The following is an 18628-nucleotide window of genomic DNA, read 5'->3' on the forward strand; positions in this document are numbered from 1 at the left end:
ACTTTTGTTAGTAGGGTATGCCGCAATAAGCAAATGTGGTTTTTGGTATAGTGACACTCAAACTGCTCTAACTTTTAAAATGTTCAACCAAAATGGCTGAAATTTTCACTGAAAACAGTTCAACACAAAAATTTTACACTATTAAAGTTTCATAAAAATCGGGACAGTGTTGCCAATTCTACAGTCAAAATATTGCACCCTAATTTTAAAATGTTAAAAAGTGCCCAAAATTTGAAAATCCAGTTTTTTTTTGTTTGAATTGTTTAAAAAAAGTACTAAACTGATTATGATGAAATTTGTACCACTTATAATGCCTTACTTGGAGAACTTACAGTCAAATTTTCAGCCGTTTTGATGAGCTAACAACAAAACTATAGCCTAAACAATTTTTAAAATAGATGCCCAAGATTTCCAAAATCACATTTTATTGTATCGACAATATTTGCGCCAATACTGAACCGCTTTTGATTAAATTTTTAGGGTATTAACTACACATAATATGCTATTCCTGGTTAAAAAATCAGCTGTTTTGTGAACGCAATCAAAAGGTATACATTATTTTGCGTGTCTCATTTTTTTCGAGTCCAGTCTTTATAAATGTGATTTTAGAAAGTGAAATAGAAAATTGAGCAAAAATCCTGACAGACCGTATTCGGATTTGAACGCCCGCCACGTAGTCTTCATATATATTTGCAAAAGGAGGTTGACTGCTTGCATGTATTCTTCGGGAACATCAAGACCAAGAAATTAATATCGAAGAGCTGAATTAACAATCTCTACAGTAAATTAAAAAAAAAAAAAAACAGTTCAGCAGCACCTATTTTTTTTTTGTTTTAGGTGAAAAGTGTCTAGATATAAAAATGCTGTCGACAATGTCTCCTTCCACATTGAATGTTCAATAAAACTAATATATACTTCCAAAATAAACAAGAGCCCAGAAATCGATTCTGCCATGCAACAGATAAAATATTCTTATCACGCAATAATGTCTTTTGGTGTGAATTAATTCCACCCTTTCGTATCGTATTATCAGCATGTCTTCCGCATTCCTCAAATTGACCGTGTTAGTTGGCTAAATAATTACACACCTTCATGTCGTCACCGTCTCAAACGCATTCACCACCCATCATCACTGGAATGCACCCTTCTACACGATTTTTTTTTTGCATACAGGGTCATCGCTTGCCTTATTACTGTGTGGAACGGAAGTACTGTCTACCCCCGTTGGTTTGAACGACACCTCATGCAAACCAACGGGGTCCATTTTTAACTTGAACTTCTAGTAACCCTGTGGACGCCGAAAAACACACTGATGGTAACCCTTTTTGCTGTTTTGTTTTGTTTCTGCGTTCCATTTCACCACGTTCCATGAGCAGAATGACGTTTGAACCATTTTTAGTTTGAACGATGTGCAGATTAGAGGGGGTCAAATTAAAAAGTGTTCAGATTAGATGAGGTCAAACCAAGGGGGTAGACGGTAATTGGATATCTGCAGACACACATCCTACACATCCCCACAGGCCACCATGTATAGCTGCGCCTACCGTCTTATAGCTCTGTATGAGCATTTTAAGATAATTGCATTTCAATCCATTAGCTTTATTGCGCCGAGCTGGCTTTGATGCACGTCAGCTTTAGTTCTTAAAGTTCGATAGGTCAGTAAACCTTCCCATCAAAGAAAATGGGTAAAGTTGCCATAGGTTCTCTCATTGCTAGTGGTACGTGGTATAATGACAAACAACAGACGATAATGATGAGTTGAGAAAACAAATTCTTCGAATTAGTCTCGCCTATACCCAATCCACAAAATAGCACACCCTTGCGCCTTGCGGTTGATATAAATACATACAGCAATGGCAATTTCCGAACCTTGATTTTCCTCGAATTTATGCTACCTTCGTTTCTTGAATGACGAATCTTGGAGAACTTTCTCATTTACCTTGCCATTGGTGGTTCTATCCGCTTTACCCGGGTGGATATAGGGTAAAAGGGTATAATACGCCCCACCGGGGCAAAACGCCCCCCTTCATTTTCTAGCGATTTAAGCGCTTTTTGCATGCGGGATCGATTGGAAATCTTAAATATTGATGATTAATTGCCTTCAAGCTGATCCGTTAGTTGATTGGTATAGAAAAGCAATAAAAATATCAAATAGTCTGAAATCGAGGCTTTTGGCGTAATATTTTACCTCTTGCAAGCTGGCTTTATTGTAAACGAAGCCAGTTCTGTTCGCTTATATTATTTTGCAACTTTTAAGCAGTTAAACACTTGTTAACAGGCCCTCCTAGGATAAGCATGTGGTAGAATTATCCCCTGGTACAGTTTTATCACGGGGCTGGACGTTTTTCTTTTGATGGGGCGTATTGCCCCGTTTGTTTTGATAAGGTAAATTTTGGAACGTTTTCGGAAAACGTTTCAAAGCTGCCATAGCCGCCCCTCCAGAGGTAAAGTTCTCATGCAACACTTCACTGACTTTAGAAACAACGATTTGCAGTGGACAATAGATGGAATAAGGCGCCAATTTTAGATATATTGCCATTTCTGCTTAGGGGGGGCATATTATACCTGTTTACCCTAACTAATAATTTAGCTGACGGTGCGCGTAGAAAAGCGACCACCAAAGGTTCGAAGGCTGAACTTGGCACTGAATAGACCGACTAGCAATAAACGGATAACCCCGAGCTGCGAATGCGTCAATGCCCGGTAGAGCAGTTATCACGGACAGGGTACCCTCATCATCACCGTAGAGTAGGTACTCGTCATACCGCTTCCGATGGTAATTGACATCTCCATTTCAATTGCCATGCAGTGATAATGCATAAGTGCAATTAAAATTAGAACTATGGCAAACACGCCCCACATCTATACCCATTCACGGGCTCCATTCGTGGTGCGTCTGATGCCGTTTTTCTTTTTTAACCTGGGTTGGAACTGGATTGGCGGAAAATGTGTAAACAAACAACGTCAAACAAACTTTAGTACAAGCGAAACCGAAGTCGGGTTGGGGTTGAAACTGTGATCTGATCCAGTTCCAACCCAGGTTGGAACTGGATAATAAAGAAAAACGGCATGAGGGACAGGGGTTTTCGACCTTGCAAATGCAGAACGCAACGTACCGCGCCCTACTGTATCGCAACTGTCAACACGGAAGCTCTCCTTCCGGTGGAAACATGTGGGAATCTTATTTCATGTGGGCCCAACGGTTTCTGCATTCAATTTAATTTTTGTTTCCACTCCATTTTGTTCCCCTTAGGTTCACTCACCGAGGTGTCAATCTCCCTGTACATCAACCGGATATCGGGAGTGGACGAGAACAAGGAGGTACAAGTCACACCGACAACCACCCGCTGGGCTTTTCCCACCCAATAAAAAATCAATCAATACGAACCGAAAATAAATTTCCATTTCCCCCAGGAAATATCAATCGACGCGTTTCTGCAAGTCACCTGGGAGGATCCCCGACTGGTGCCGGACGACCCCAGCGGTACCATGACCAAGGAGTACATGGAGCTGACACCGACCGAACAGATGACGGTGTGGGTTCCCGACCTGTACATCCGGCAGCTGCGGGAGATGAAGGTGATGACCCTGTTCGAGGAAATCAGCAAGCTGCGGCTGTACAAAAATAGCACCCTGGTGCTGACCAAGGGGTGGGTTTCGGAGGGGATCAGCTGGGGCATATATCCAATAGCATTAAATCCGCTTTCCCTTACAGAGCCACAATCATCTTCAAGTGCGACATGGATTTCGTACTGTATCCGTTAGACGTACAAAGATGCCCAGTAGATTTTAGTAGCTGTAAGTATTTGACAAGGTTTTACTGAAAATACACTGGAACCTCTTTTTATGAACATGGGTGGGGGTGCATAAATTAAAAAAGGCATAAAAAGAGGGAAATTTATGCATAAATTAGAATTGGGATTTAATGAGGGAATCTAGTAAGCGAGAACAGGTCTTGCTTCTGTGCATTTGAGGTGGGGAGAACGATCCCAGAGATCCCAAAAAAAGGGGTTCCAAATTGGCATCAGAGGCGTTTCAGGGAGTTATTTCAGAGGATTTGAAGAGCCTTTTAAGGGCGTTCTGTCATGATTTGTAGGCGTTTTAATGGGATTGCAAGGAATTCAGGGGCATTCAATAGTATTTTTAGGGGGTTTCAGAGACGTTTCAAGGGGCTTTAAGAGCAAGTCAGGCGATCTCAGGAGCCAAAGGGCGTTGCAAGGTGCTTGAGGGGCGTTTCAAGATATTTCAGAGTCATTTTAGAGAGTTTCAGGGTATTTCAGGAACATTTTATGGGCGTTGCTACATGTTTTAGAGACGTTTAGGGACCATAACATTTCAGGGGCGTTTCAAGGGTTTTCAGATGCGTTTCAGGGGGTTTATGGAGCCTATGAAAGACGTCCAAATGGGTTTCAAAGGCATGCCAAATTGATTTTGATGATTTCAAGGGCGTTACAGTGGGATTACGAAGGTTTCAGTGGCGTCCCAAGGCATTTCAAGTCAGGGTCGTATCAGGGAGTTTCAAGAACATTTTTAAATCAAAGGGTATTTCAGGGGCGTTTCAAAAGATATATCATGATGGGGTCTCTGAAATTCTGAAACACCTTTGAAATACCCTTTGATTTGAAGGTGTTCTTGAAGCCCCCTGATACGACCATGACCTGAAATGCATCTGAATCCCGCCAAAAATACTTTTAGAAAGGCCTCTACAATCCCTCTAAAACCCACTAAGCTCATTTTTGGCCATTTAGGGTCCTGAAATCATCGGTTTAAGTAGAAGAGCGTAATTTTGTATCGAAAAAATATTTATGTTTTTTAGTCCCAAGCAATTTTTGACAGCTTTAGGCCCCTTCAGGGGCCACTTAGTTTTGAGTAACGGGTTTTTTGACACGATCACTTTTGAGCTAAAACGATCATTTTCCAACAATGAGCTTATAACATTTACAATTTTTGCAAAATAAGGAATGGCCTACTCTCCCCTATAAACACCCCCCGGCCACCGTTGCAAAAGTTACCGTCATCCAGGCTTATTCTGCGTGGCGTGTGAGGTGAAACGATCGGTTTCGTCTCACGGGACGTGAGCTGACTAATCAAATGGGACTCGATCCCCCCGACTTTTGTCACCTCATTCGACACGTCTCACCTCACACACCGTGCAGAATAAGCCTGATTATTAAATTTTCTTGTCCACAATATTGGCTCTGAGTAGCTTTCCCTATGCAGAGCATAAAAAAGGTGCATAAAAATAACATGCGTATAAAGAAGTTTTGGTGTATAAATAAGTCCATAAGATTTACAATTTTTGGATTATTTGAAACAATGATGCAGCATCCGGAAAAGACAGTTTGCAATTTGCAATATGAATTTCTATACAAACTGTGTGTGCTCACTCTAAAGTTGAAATCAGCTCATATTTTGGAAGGACGATCGTTTAAACCTAGTAAAGCGAAAATTTTAAAATTGGCATAGGGTAGAAGCTTTAGTTTTGGCCAGTCCGGAGTTTTGGCCATAGTGCGGTATTGAGCCTGTTGCGATCTAAATCGGCGTAAATTTATTTTTTACTAGTAGATCCTAATACAATATGATGATTACAGAATTACAGAAGAATATGGCCAAAACTGTGGCAGAGCTTCTATTTTGGCCAGTGCCACTTTTAATACAAAAATCAAGTATTGGCATGATTTCTGCATTTTTCCTTCAAAATATAGATTGAAACCTTTCTTTTGACGCATTGGTTGTTTTCATAGGATTATTGGTTATTTTTATAAAAATGATTTCCCTTAGACTGGCCAAAACCGGTGCCCGCACCCTACTGTCGTCCAGTGAACAGTTTCAAATTCTTGCCGTATCAGTATTCATTTTGCATTCTCTGCGTTAATGATCTGTCGTAAACGCTGTAATCTGCCACTATTCCAGGAAATTCATCAAATTCGGTAGACGAGCTTGATGCTCTAGTGGCTACCGCTTCTGATTAATATACAAAGATTCTGAGTTCAACCCCTGGCTCGTCTCTTTCCTCTCCAACTTTGTATCTTTCTATCTACTTTACTTTATCTCTCTACGCTTTTTTCTCTACATATATACATCCCATGTATGATCATAGCCATCGCTAGAACTAGAAACGGATTGTAACAAAAATCCGTTTGCCATCCTTCCAACTTTCACAGCACAGTTTAAAATGGTACGCCTACAAGTTATCCAATCAAGCGAACTGTGCCGCTTCACATTAACCTTCACACGATCTATTACTTTACACGTCTGGCATCCACGCACTAATGCGTGAACTCCTATGCTAAAAATAAACATGTTCCAATAATACTCCAACATCCGCATTAACTTGTACAGGCGCAGAAGACTCAACGGTCTGTTGGTAATAACCCCCCATTGACATGCAAAGCAAACTGACGTAGCAGGCTCCATTGCCGGCTAAGAATAGAAAACCATCAATACTCTTACATTGAAGATGGCTGTTGGTTCCAAGCTGCTATCTTATTGATCCCTCGTGTGAGTGTAGCTGGTCTGGCGATACTGGGGCGGTCAATCAAGCTCCTCAAGCTCAAGAAATTCATCAAATTGGAAAGCTCTTCAGGAATACTTTTTTCCACTTGAAAATACGTTAGAAATCCTAATAACGGGTTACCATCAAATCATGGGGTATTATAAGAATTTGCATGCCTAAGGGGATTAGGCTCTGTGTATCTCACTTGCCGGTTTTGCTTATACACTTCTGAACCTTCATTTGGATCAACTTTCTGTTGTGATGGTGCATAAACCGTCTCATTATACTACAGGTTCCAAGAATCATCGCTTTCAGGATGCTGCCCAGTCAACCAATGATCGTATAAGATGTTGAATAGGATGATAAAGTGGAGGCGATATGCGTACATTTTACATGCGCATAAATGGAGGCATGCACGTATATGGCCTCCACTTTATCATCTTATGCAACATTTTATACGATTAGACGGGCTTGGTGGTCTAGTGGTTACCGCTTCTGATTCGTATGCAGAAGGTCATGGGTTCAATCCCTGGCCCGTCCCTTTCATCCTACTTTGTATCTTTCTATCCACTTCCTCTCTCTCTCTTCTCTACATATACAACTCATGTATATTCATATGTTCATAGCGATCGCTAGAACCAGAAACGAATTTGAAAAAAGTCGTTTCCCTCCCTTCCAATTTCCACTCACAGCACAGTGTATATAACGCCTACAAGTTATGCAACCAAAGCGTGCTGTGCCGCTTGACCTTATTCACCTCATTCACCACACAATCTATCACCTTACGAACACTATAAATAACCCCTTATCCATGGATCGCATCACCGACCCAACGGTGACTCCCAGATCTCCCATCCTTTCCGTCTAACAAATACCCCAGTCCGTGCTGGATGTGGGGATGCAGAGGTGATCTCGGTCTTTAGTAGCAACAACCAGCACACTCTAACATTCCTTTCCCTTCCCAACTGACTATAAGGACGTGGCCGGCGCCGTTATTGATCCAAAATGTATGAGCTGCTAGAATTGCTCTTTGAGAATAAGTGGAATGTCCCAGCCCTTATTCATTTGGATCTCAGTGCAATTGGTACCAGCTCAGATCAATCACGGAGTAGCAACCATTGACATGTATAGTCAGATTTGATCGTTGATCGTTGATCGTTTTATGCAACATTTTATACGATTACTGGTTGTCTGGGTGTTCAGGTCCTTCTTCAATTTCAGCTCGTCTAGGGACCTTAGGAGAGATTTAGGGACAACTCCAGTTGCCGAAAGGCCAACCGGAACTATACGGACGTCCTCTAGGTGCCACATCTGCTTCAACTCCTCCGCTAGGTCGTTATCTTGTCTCCGCTACTTTGTTATCTTGTCGGAGGAAGTTTATTGGACATAATGATCCGACGGTACAGCGATGTCGCTGAGGGTTACCCGCTTCATACTTTTGTCGTAAATCACAATATGGAGCCGGTTGGCACGAATAATGACGTCCGTAATGATCTCGCGAGCCCAGTTCAAATTTATGCAACTATTTTTCAGAACCGAGTTCGGCTGGAACTTTTAGTAGGGTACAAATCTGTCAACCAAGTTGTGAGAGCAGGCTATTGGTGTACAATCGAGGTAGGCTGATTCAGCTAACACTGAACAGCCTGCAACGCCATACTCGATCGTTTCCCCTACTGAATTGCGCTTCCTACAGCGGTACTCAACGTCTTCGTGCAATATGTTCCGCCGATAGTTCTTCGTTGCAATTACCCGGTCCTGGATGACTGTCATGAAACCTTCTGTTTCCGACAAGAGTTCACCCCGCATCAGCCACGTGTTCGATGCCGCCTTATCGATGTGCTCGAACTCCAGTTGATGAGGGTGCGTCCCATGCAACTCCTTCTGCTTCTAGGCTACGATCATCTCGGCAACGGTCTTGATGTCGCAGTTCAGCTGGAAATCCTCCTGCGCCAGATGCAGGGCGCTGTAACCGTGATCAGCATCACATACAGTGCGATATATTTCATGACGGTTCTGGCTTTCTACGAAATATAGCCGCAACTGCTGGATCTGAGAGACACATAGTGCCTGGATATCAGTGATGCCTCTTCCTCCTACTGCGCGAGGCAGGGTGACTATGGTAAACGCCACTTATACTACTCGTTCTAGCGCCTCGAGGTCAATCTTGGTCCACTTTACCACCCCAAAAATGTAGGTTAGCAGGGACACAGCAAACGTGTTGATCGCCTTCATCTTGTTGCCGGCTGAGCTCCTCGGAACAAAGTTAATACGATGCAAGAACTTGTTCTGAAGCAAATACCTCTAAGATGCAGGAAGCCGAGCTATTTGTACGCTTCGCCTTCAACCTCCGAATCTCCTCCTGTTCGTTGACGTGGTAACCGCTGGCACTTCCCAGATAACCAGTAATCGTATAAGATGTCGCATAAGATGATAAAGTAGAGGCCATATGCGTACATGCCTCCATTAAGCCGAATGTTAAATGTATGTGCATCGCCTCCATTTTAACAGCTTATTCAACATCTTATACGATCACTGGGTTGATGATCTAGGTCATCCAAACTCTTGTGGAATTGAACCCTTCACGCTCAACAAGCATTATTTTAGTATCTATATACTTTAAAAACCTTCAGGAATTCCTCCAAGAGTTTTTGCCAATAATTCTTCCAGGAATTTTTCAAGAAATTCCACGAAAATTGTTCCAGGAGTTCCTCCAAGAAATCTGCTAGAAATTCCTACAAGAATCTCTCCAGAAATTTCTTCAAAAATTCCTTCAAGAATTCCACCAAGAATTTTACCAAGAATTTCTCCAGATATTCCGTTTAGGTATTTCTCCAAGAATTTCTCCAGGAATTCCTCTAAGACTTCTGCCAAGAAACTCTTCAAGTTTTCCTCTTGGAATTCTTCCAACATTTTTTCCAGGAATACCTCCAAAAATGTTTCTGGGAATTTCTCCAAAAATCCCTCTAGGAATTTTTCCAGAAATTCCTTAAATAATCTCTCCAGAAACCTGCAGGTTTCTTTCAAAAATTACTCCAGTGATTCATCCGAGATTACTTTCACGCATTTCTCCAGAAATTCCTCCTGGAATTCATGAAAGAAATTTTCAAGTTCTCGCAGATATTACTTCAAGAAATTCTCCAGGAACTTTTTCAGGAATTCCTCGAAGAATTTTTCGAGGGATTTTTTAGAAATTATCCAGGGATTTCTTAAGATTTTCTTTAAGAAGTCCTCCAGAATTTTCTTCATAAATACCTTTAGGTTCCTTAAGGAAGCCTTCAGAAATTCCTCAAGAAAATACTCCTGGGCTTACTCTAAGAATTCGCCCGAGAATTCTTTCAGGGATGTCCTCAGAAATTCCTCCAAAAAATTCTTAAGGAATTACGTCAAAAATTTATTCCTATATTACTTCAGGAACTCCTTCAGGAATAACTCCAGGAATGCCCCCAGGAGCTGCTTCGGGTATTCCTTGATAAATTCTTCTTGAAGTTCCACCAGGAAATCCTCCAGAAATTCCCCCAGAAATTACTCCGGAAATTCATTTAAAAAGTCCTCCAGGGATTCCTCTTATAATATATTCAGGAATTCCCTCACGAATTCATAGAGCAATTCCCCCAAGAAATCTGTCTAGAATTCTTCCAAGACACTCTACAGGAATTCCTGGAAAAAAATCTTACAGGACCTTCCCCAAGAATATCACCAGGGGCCCTTCATCCAAAAAAAATCCTCCAACAATTCCTTTATGAATACGTCCAAGATTCTTCAGGAAACCTCCGGAAATCCCTCATGACAATATGTCTTAGACAACCACGGATTCCTCCGGGGATTGCTTCAGGGAAATCTTCACGAATTGTTCCACGACATCTCCCATGAATTCCTCCATGAATTTCTCCAGGAATTACTCATAGAATTTCTCCAGGAGTTACTCCAAGAATTTTTCGAGAAATTACTCCGCGAATTTCACCAGGAATTACTCCAAGAATTCTGATAAGAATTCCTCCAAGCATCTTCCAAAAATTTCTCCAAAAATTCTTTCAGGAATTTTTTTAAGAATATCTCCAGATATGTTTGGGGGTTATGGCTTTTAGTTTTTGGAGTAATAACTCAAAAACGGATTCTTAAGTTTTCATCCAGATATTCCTCCAAAACTTCTGCTAAGAATTACACCAAGAATCTGTTCAGGAATTTCTCCAGAAATTCGTTCACGAATTCCGACAGCAACTCTAATAAGAATTTATCCAAGACCAGATCCAATACTGCTGTCAAAAGTTCCTCCAAGAATCCCTAAAGGAATTCGGCCAGGATTTCGTTTATAAATTCTTCTAAGAATACGTACAGGTTTTTTTAAATAAATACCGCCTGAAATTCTTTCAGGAAATCTTTCAGAAATTCCTCCAGAAATGCCTACAGGAATCCCCCAGATACTCCTTCAAGACACCCGCCAAGAATTTTTCCAACAATCCCTTCCAGAATTCTCTTCCATGAATTCCTTCAGGAATACCTCCAAGACTTCTTGCAAGAAATTCACCAAGAATCTGTCTAGAAATTTCTCCAGGAATTCCTTTAGGAATTTTTTCAGGTATATCTCCAAGAATCCCTACAAGAATAATTCCAGGAATTGCTTCAAGAATTTCTTGAAAAAAATCTAGAGGAACTTCTGGAGTACTTTCTGGAAGAATTCATGTATTAATTTGTGAAGGAATTTTTGAATAATTTCCTGGGGGAATTCTTAGAGGACTTCCCGAAGGATTTCCATGAGTAATTTCTGGAGGTATTTTTGAAGTTTTTTTTATTATTATTATTTAATGAAGTATTTGCTGTAACAATTCATGGAGTAGTTCTTGGAGGAATAGTTAAAACAATGTCTGGAGAAATTCACGCAAGAAATTCCTAAAGTATTTCCTGGAACAATTTCTGGTGTTATTCATGGAGAATTTCCTGGAATAATTTTTGGAGTAATTTCTAGAGTATTTCCTGGAGGAATTTCTGGAGAAAATTTCTGGAGGAATTTGTGGAAGAATTTCTGGAGGAATTCCTGGAGGTATTTCTGGAGGAATCCCTGGATTGGTTGTTGGAGGAATCTTGGATGAATTCCTGAAGGAGTTCTGGAGGAATACCTGAATGAATTCCTGGATGAGTCCATGGAAGAATTCGTGAAGTAATTCCTGGAGTCAATCCTGAAACAATTCCTGAAGGAATCTGTTAAGGAATCCCTTTAGTGGGGGTGAAATCCTGGAGAAATCCCTCGAAAAACTTTGAATTCTTGGGAAATTTACCTGGAGGAGCTTTCAGAGAACTCCTGGAGAAATCCTTGGGTAACATCGAGGAATTTTCCGGAGGAATTCGCGAGGAACTTCCGGATTAATTCCCGAGGAACTCTTGCAGGATTTCCGAAAGATTCTTGAAGAAATTCCTGAAAACTCCTGAAGGAATTCCAGCATAGCTCCAGCAGGAATTTCCGAGAAACTGCCCAAGTAACACAACTTGTTGTATATGTGTTTAAAATTCACTATTCATACAAAGTCGCATGATTTTTTCGTGTATTATCAACTTAATATCAAACACTTATATAATCAAAACAGCGCAAAAAATTACGGCTTATAAAACATCTTGTAGGTTATATAAGATGTATTCCAATACACATTTTGAACTAAAATGGTACGTCCCCACCTTCTCTTGAAAATTTATTAGTTGTAATCAAGTTGTTTATCAATTATAAGATCATGCAGAATACGAATATACTGCAATCACACTCATTGGTTGAAGTTAAGCTTTGTTCTGGTGATATAACCTACATAAAACATTTATGGTACATGACTATCTCAATTTTTATGAAGAAGATTTTTGGACGTTAAATAGCTTGGAAAATACATTTATATAACAAGCTCTTCAGATACTCGACTAAACACTGTTTATACTGACAAAAAGAAAAGCGTCAACAAAAATATTTATTTTACTAGATACAGCAAGCTTCAACAGCATAAGAATTGCTTCTAATGATGAAGTCCATTATTTTTACATATTCGAATAACAAACTTTACAATGGATTTTGCTCAGTGGGGTGCTATGCTGTTTGATCTGCGCTTCATGATTTATCGTGAAACATTCACTTTTACTCATCCATAACTCATGCGCCTCTGAAATAAGCTAAAAATGTAGCATAAACCAGTCATGTAATGCAGTTTTGTGAGATTTGTTTCATATATTTACACAAAAAAAGCAATATGGTAGACAACCCATGAAGCCCAGAGTGCCGTACAAAAATATTGAACCATTAACAATTTCTATAAACACCAAAACTGCGTGCATGATTAATTATTGTCTGATTATTGCGCAATCAAATCAATGGAATTGTTAACTAATCACAACTGCTAGTTTTTGTATTGTAATAAGAAAACAAAGTATATGGGAATGCTTTTAATTAATTATTTGTGTACTAATATTTTTCTTCGGAACTGTAAACATTATTTTTATCTAATGAGAAATAGGATACATTTTTGTGATCTTCTAATAGATTCAGCAGACTGTTGAAATCACCATTTAATTACATTTATCGAGCAACAGATACAACAGATTTTATAACGATTTATTTTAACGTTTTGAATACATCTAGATAACGTTTATTCAACAAACTCATTTGTTACTTATAATTTAGTTTTATGATAGTTATCCAAGCGCCAAAATAACTGAATTACAACTTGTTGCTTGCCTTGTTTACGTCTGTCAAAATGTCAAATATTCTCAATAGTAAACACAAATAACAGGCAGAGGTTTGTCATTGTTTTGCAGTTCTCGCGTAAATCGTCTGTTTAATTTTATCAGAGTTCGGAATAAGCGCACCAGATCCTTGCCGGGAAGTGTTTACTCTGTTTTGGACTGGACGTTAAAATGAAAAACGGAGGCTGCTCGGTGAACGCCATACCGGGAAATTGTCGAGTAAGTGAAACCGTCTGACTCGACTGCTACACCGCTGCTTGCAATAGGTCTCATCAGATATTTTCTGGGCGCTCAGCTGAGAATCACGCGAACGGTCTCGTTTTAATTCTACCGGAGCTCGATCCTACCCGTGATTAGTTGGTAGTGAGCGTTGATTAGCTTTAGTGATGACATTTTGAGGGAACCATTGAGGTAGACATCGCAGAAGAAAATCACAAATCATTTGCCGCAAAGATGCCATGATAATCACAAAATATAATAAAGCAAAAAGGTAAACATTGGATGTCGTTTTGACGAGATGGTTATTAGTTGTGGATGCTCTATAAATGTTTTATATTTGTAGAATCATTGCATTTCAAATATGATAAAGCCAATTGCACTCTGTTGAATTGTGTTTATCAGCCAACACAAATATTACTCAATTATTACATAATATGTTGTGTGATACGCTGCCGTTCTACGCCTGATTGTCCCATGTTATATGGGAATCCCATATAACATGGGACAATTATGCGTAGAACGGTAGTACGCTTATAAGGCTTTTATAAACCATCTTTTGAAACTGAAATTTTCAAAGATGTTTTCTGTGTTACTTGGGTGCCTCATGGACTCATGGACTCATGGAGCAATTTCCGAGACATGCCTGGAAGAATTCTCGGGTAATCTCCGATACTTCAAAATGCCATAATGTTCATTTGCATGCCAGTGGATACACAAATATTATGAGATACAACAGAAAACATCGTGAATGAATTACATCGATAAAGTAAAGAGATACAAGAATAAAGCTTGTATAGCTTGAAGGTCCTAATTTCAGAATAGTTTGGATGACCTAGACCACGAAGAGAATGTTTTTAAGTTATCAGAATTGCACTACGAGGCTCTACAAGTAGCGTAGATTAGATTCAGCGAGCATTCGCTACAATGAAAATATCCTAAAATTTACAGATATTGCGACCGATACTTCAAACAAAAAAAAATGGTTCCATTTGTCACTGGACACCCAAATAGCAACGTATAGAAATACTCGCAATATTATTATACTCGCAACAGACACAATCGTGAAAGAATTATGCCGATAGAGTGAAGAGAAACAAGAGTAGAGCCTGTAGTCCTTGAAGGTTCTAATTCCAGAATAGTTTGGAAAGCCTGGAATATCCCATAAATGTGCCAAAACCATTTGAGTTTTGCACTGAGGCTGCATTAGCAGTATAGACTACATTCCCCGAATATTTTTTTTTACAATTAAAGCATGATACAGTATGTAGATATCGTAACCCAAACTTTAAAGTGTATTGGGTGCCATTTGTATTTCACGGAATGTCCAACTACCACAATATCGAGTTGCTCATAGAATTGCGAGGTCTAATGGACATCAACGTGACTAGATTTCTTGAACAGGCTGAACACAAAAGATGGTAGATGTTGTAGATCTTTAAAAAAATGTATTCCAGAGTAATTTGGATAACCTAGATCACCCAATAGAATTTTCTAAAGGTACTTTGAGGCTTTTTGAGTACCGTAGACTATGTTCTGTGATCATTCATCGTATACAAAATTTGGTTTAAAATGTAGCCTTTGTGACACAAATTTCGGAGTACTTTGGAGGCCTTAGGAGCTCTGGGATCAAAACTTAAGCAGACTATGGTGGGTAGTTAATTACTACTAGTAATACATTGCATTTCAAGGATCAGTGAAAACTATCGATGATTAGCTAAAAGATGAAATTTGGACAAACACATGTAGAATTTATGAAAAATACAAAACAGCCACGTATTTTCATCTACCAGAAAAAGAGGGGAGTTTTCATGCATTTCTTAGCACAAATATTCCCCCATTGACTATAAAAAAGATTCCAGGGTAAAATGTTTTAAAGCAAAGAAGATATTTCATTTCTACCAAAATAAGATCGTCCCGGGTGTTTACGGATTAAGGTTAACCTTCCGTCCCACGACTTTGATCGACTATTCCTATGTCAAGAAAGCGTTTCCAAAGAGTTGGCCGTTGTGTTCATCTAATGACATTGCAATCATATCTTAACAACTATTGCATCATATTCGTCTAATTCCTTTTGGCTCGATTGCATAAAGCAGCCATTGGAACGACCATCTTACAGTTGTATAGGGTACGAGCACCGGTTTTGACCAGTCTAAGGGAAATCATTTTTATAAAAATAGTCAATAATCCTATGAAAACTACCAATGTGTCAAATGAAAGGTTTCAATCTATATTTTGAAGATTTTTAAGGAAAAATACAGAAATCGATCTAATACTTCATTTTTGCATTAAAAGTGGCACAGGCCAAAATAGAAGCACAGCATCAGTGTTGGCCATATTCTCAATTTTGATTTCTATTTTGGCCAATCACGTGTATTTCATATGGGAGTGGCCAAACTAGAAGCACCCTGGCCAAAATAGATGTATGGGAGCTGATTTTTTAAGAAAAGTTATTTTTTCTACCATTTTTTAATAAAAATCTATGGCTTTCACAGCTGTAATAATCATATTATATTAGGTTCTACTCGTGATAAATAAATTTATTCCAATTTGGATCGCAACAAGCTGAATAACGCACTATGGCCAAAACGCCTGATTGGCGAAAACTGAAGCTTCTACCCTACGTGTAAACTTCTCAGCATTTTTGATATCGTTCAATGATCGCTGAAAAACGTAAGATAATAAATTAATTTACTCCTATCTCCCAGACAAATATAGCGTAAGAGAAATGCGCTTCCGTTGGAAAAACGACAACGGCCTGACGTTCCCGAAAGATTTCGGAGATGGGTTCTTCCGACTGCCAAAGTACGTCGTATCATTCTACACCGAGCAGAATCCACAAACGATTCACTACGGTGAAGGTAAATTTTGCTCTGAGCTTCTTCCCATTTCCCCAACTGATTATCTTTCTCTGGCCACCCACAGATAACCACAGTTCCGCCCGGCTGGAGATAACACTGTCGCGCGAAGTCAAGAGCTACCTGCTGGAAAACTACCTTCCCTCGACACTGTTCGTGTCCATGTCCTGGGGATCGTTCGTCGTCGTTCCGGAAATCGTTCCGGGTCGAATGGTCCTGCTGGTGACGACACTCCTCTCCCTAATCACCATGTTCGACACGGTTCGGAACAATTCGCCGGATGCACTGGAGCTCAAATGTCTGGAGGTGAAATGGAATTAATCATCGTTTATGGCATTTGGGTGATTCATTCCTGTCTTTTTTATGCTGCTTCTAGGTGTGGCTGATATCCTGTACACTGTTCGTGTTTTTCGCGCTCATGGAGTATTTTATAGTACTGTTCGGCATTCGGTACGATAAACACTGGCGAGTGGCAACCAAGGCCCATCATGTGCAGGTCGCACCCCCGGTGCAAATCCAATCGACGTTGTCACTTTCGCCGAACACCGTCGAGACACCGGTAGGTCATTTGACAATGCATATTCTCACGGGGGAAACGTTTATTGCCATCACTGATGCACTTTCATTTGCAGATGAACTCCAGTCATGCTCCGCAGCGCGAAAATGGCCTGGAAAGCACCGGACTCAAGGTGACGGGAACGAACAAGGTGCAACCGCAGGAGGCCGATTCATCCAAGGTCAGCTCGATAGGGAACCTGTCGGGCAATTTCCAAACCACTCAACACGTGACTTCCGTTATGACCAGAAGGCGGTAAGATTTACATTGCAAAGCGATTCTTCCAAGAACTCTTCAAGTGATCCCTAACACGATCTCAGTGTTCACAGCTTCCGCAACGTGGCCGACGTGGCGCTGATGTATGCCGGCTCTCAACGGGGCCGGTTGGACCAAATCTCGCTCATTATCTTCCCGCTGAGCTTTCTCATCTTCACAATCGCCTACTGGACAATGTACATTAGCGAATCCAATCATCGGAAGAAGATGTAGTAACTGATGCTTTTCCACACCGTCCAATCAGTTTTGTACCATCAGTATACTTAAACGAGTCTTGTTCAGTAGTTGACTAGTCCATATTTATCGTAGGTTAGAAAAGATCTTTGAATGCAATTCAAGAACGCATGATGAATCAACAAAACAACATATCGTTATATGCAATCGACTTTGCCTTCAAAAGTATTTTTCCTCTAGTCAAATTGCTTTCAATAAGAGACAAAACCAAAAAAAAAACAATGTACACCAAACAATGAAACAATTGCCTTTACCATTGTACAGCATTCTCATCTAGTGATATAGTTAACTCCGCCGAGGAGACTATTGTTTTAGTTAGATATGTTAAGTTTCGCCTCATTATTCCAATTTTAAAATCGTTGATAAGTATTTTATTAAAATTATATTCTAAGATTAAGGATATTCCACCGTCAGTGAATGACTGACCGTTTGAAGAATTTCCTGCGAGATCGCATGTGCTCGCACTTAGTCTGGCTAATAGGAATTGTACTAAAAGTTCGGAACAAAATTCGTTTCGAATATCAAACAATCGCAAAAGAATCCCATCATAAACTCCTATAGATATAAGCTAACAGTATACGAATAAATGTAATCAGTTTTGTACCTTTTAATTCTTCCCTCTTATGCTTATCTTTTGACATACGCCTATTAAGATCGCCACAATCTATAGCGGATAACTGACACTGAGGAAGACTAGGCAGTCGAAACACGCATATCTGTCAAAGGATAAGCTTAGACGGCGGAATTAAAAGGTACAAAGATGATTACACTCACTCGAATAAGGTATTCTGCTTAGAGGGTTCAAAAAGTTGGTACAAGAAGCCTCCAATCGAAATTAAGAAATTATGAGCGTGATCGTTTTGTTTACTCGAAGAGATTCAACGCCCTACAGTGGCATACTTGGTCGATTCCTGCTTCAGTTGGATGAAACTTTTCGTCACACGGAAAGTTCTCCACTTGGGCACTAGGTGTTCTGTGTGTTTTCCGTAGTCTGCCTTTGGCTGATCTCGATGTGAATTGTGTAAGCACTAACGAACGATAAGCCAAATGACTTGAAGGATGAGACCTATTAGAGCCTTAATAAAGCCTACAAAGAATGCCCAATACAAGATGTTAAAATAATCATCATTAATCGGAGATGCAAATGCGCAAATTCGTAGAGAAAATTTCTTTCGACCTGAGCAGATGAGAAACGTGGTCAGAAACGCAACAGCAAGTGAGTGTAATTGCTGATACACAGGAAAGCATGAATTCGACCAATATGCAGAGGTTTTATGC

At 40.0% G+C, this 18628-nt stretch overlaps 1 protein-coding gene across 2 annotated transcripts in view; it reads left to right on the forward strand.

Moving 5' to 3' along the window:
- Positions 1-17748, forward strand: part of LOC109423361 (glycine receptor subunit alpha-2) — a 45326-nt gene extending 27578 nt beyond the window's left edge. The window contains exons 3-10 of one of the 2 annotated variants that reach the window (XM_029870538.2): positions 3254-3321; positions 3415-3650; positions 3716-3798; positions 16135-16287; positions 16352-16590; positions 16661-16843; positions 16917-17095; positions 17161-17748. In XM_029870538.2, the coding sequence (XP_029726398.1) occupies positions 3254-3321; positions 3415-3650; positions 3716-3798; positions 16135-16287; positions 16352-16590; positions 16661-16843; positions 16917-17095; positions 17161-17329 (1310 nt within the window). In that variant the 3' untranslated portion in view covers positions 17330-17748. The remainder of the gene's footprint in view (positions 1-3253; positions 3322-3414; positions 3651-3715; positions 3799-16134; positions 16288-16351; positions 16591-16660; positions 16844-16916; positions 17096-17160) is intronic. The other variant, XM_019698342.3, reaches the window with a different exon arrangement.
- The last annotated feature ends 880 nt before the right edge of the window (positions 17749-18628 follow it).

Source organism: Aedes albopictus, chromosome 2 (assembly GCF_035046485.1).
Source record: "Aedes albopictus strain Foshan chromosome 2, AalbF5, whole genome shotgun sequence".
In the NCBI taxonomy this organism is placed as follows: Eukaryota; Metazoa; Arthropoda; class Insecta; order Diptera; family Culicidae; genus Aedes; species Aedes albopictus.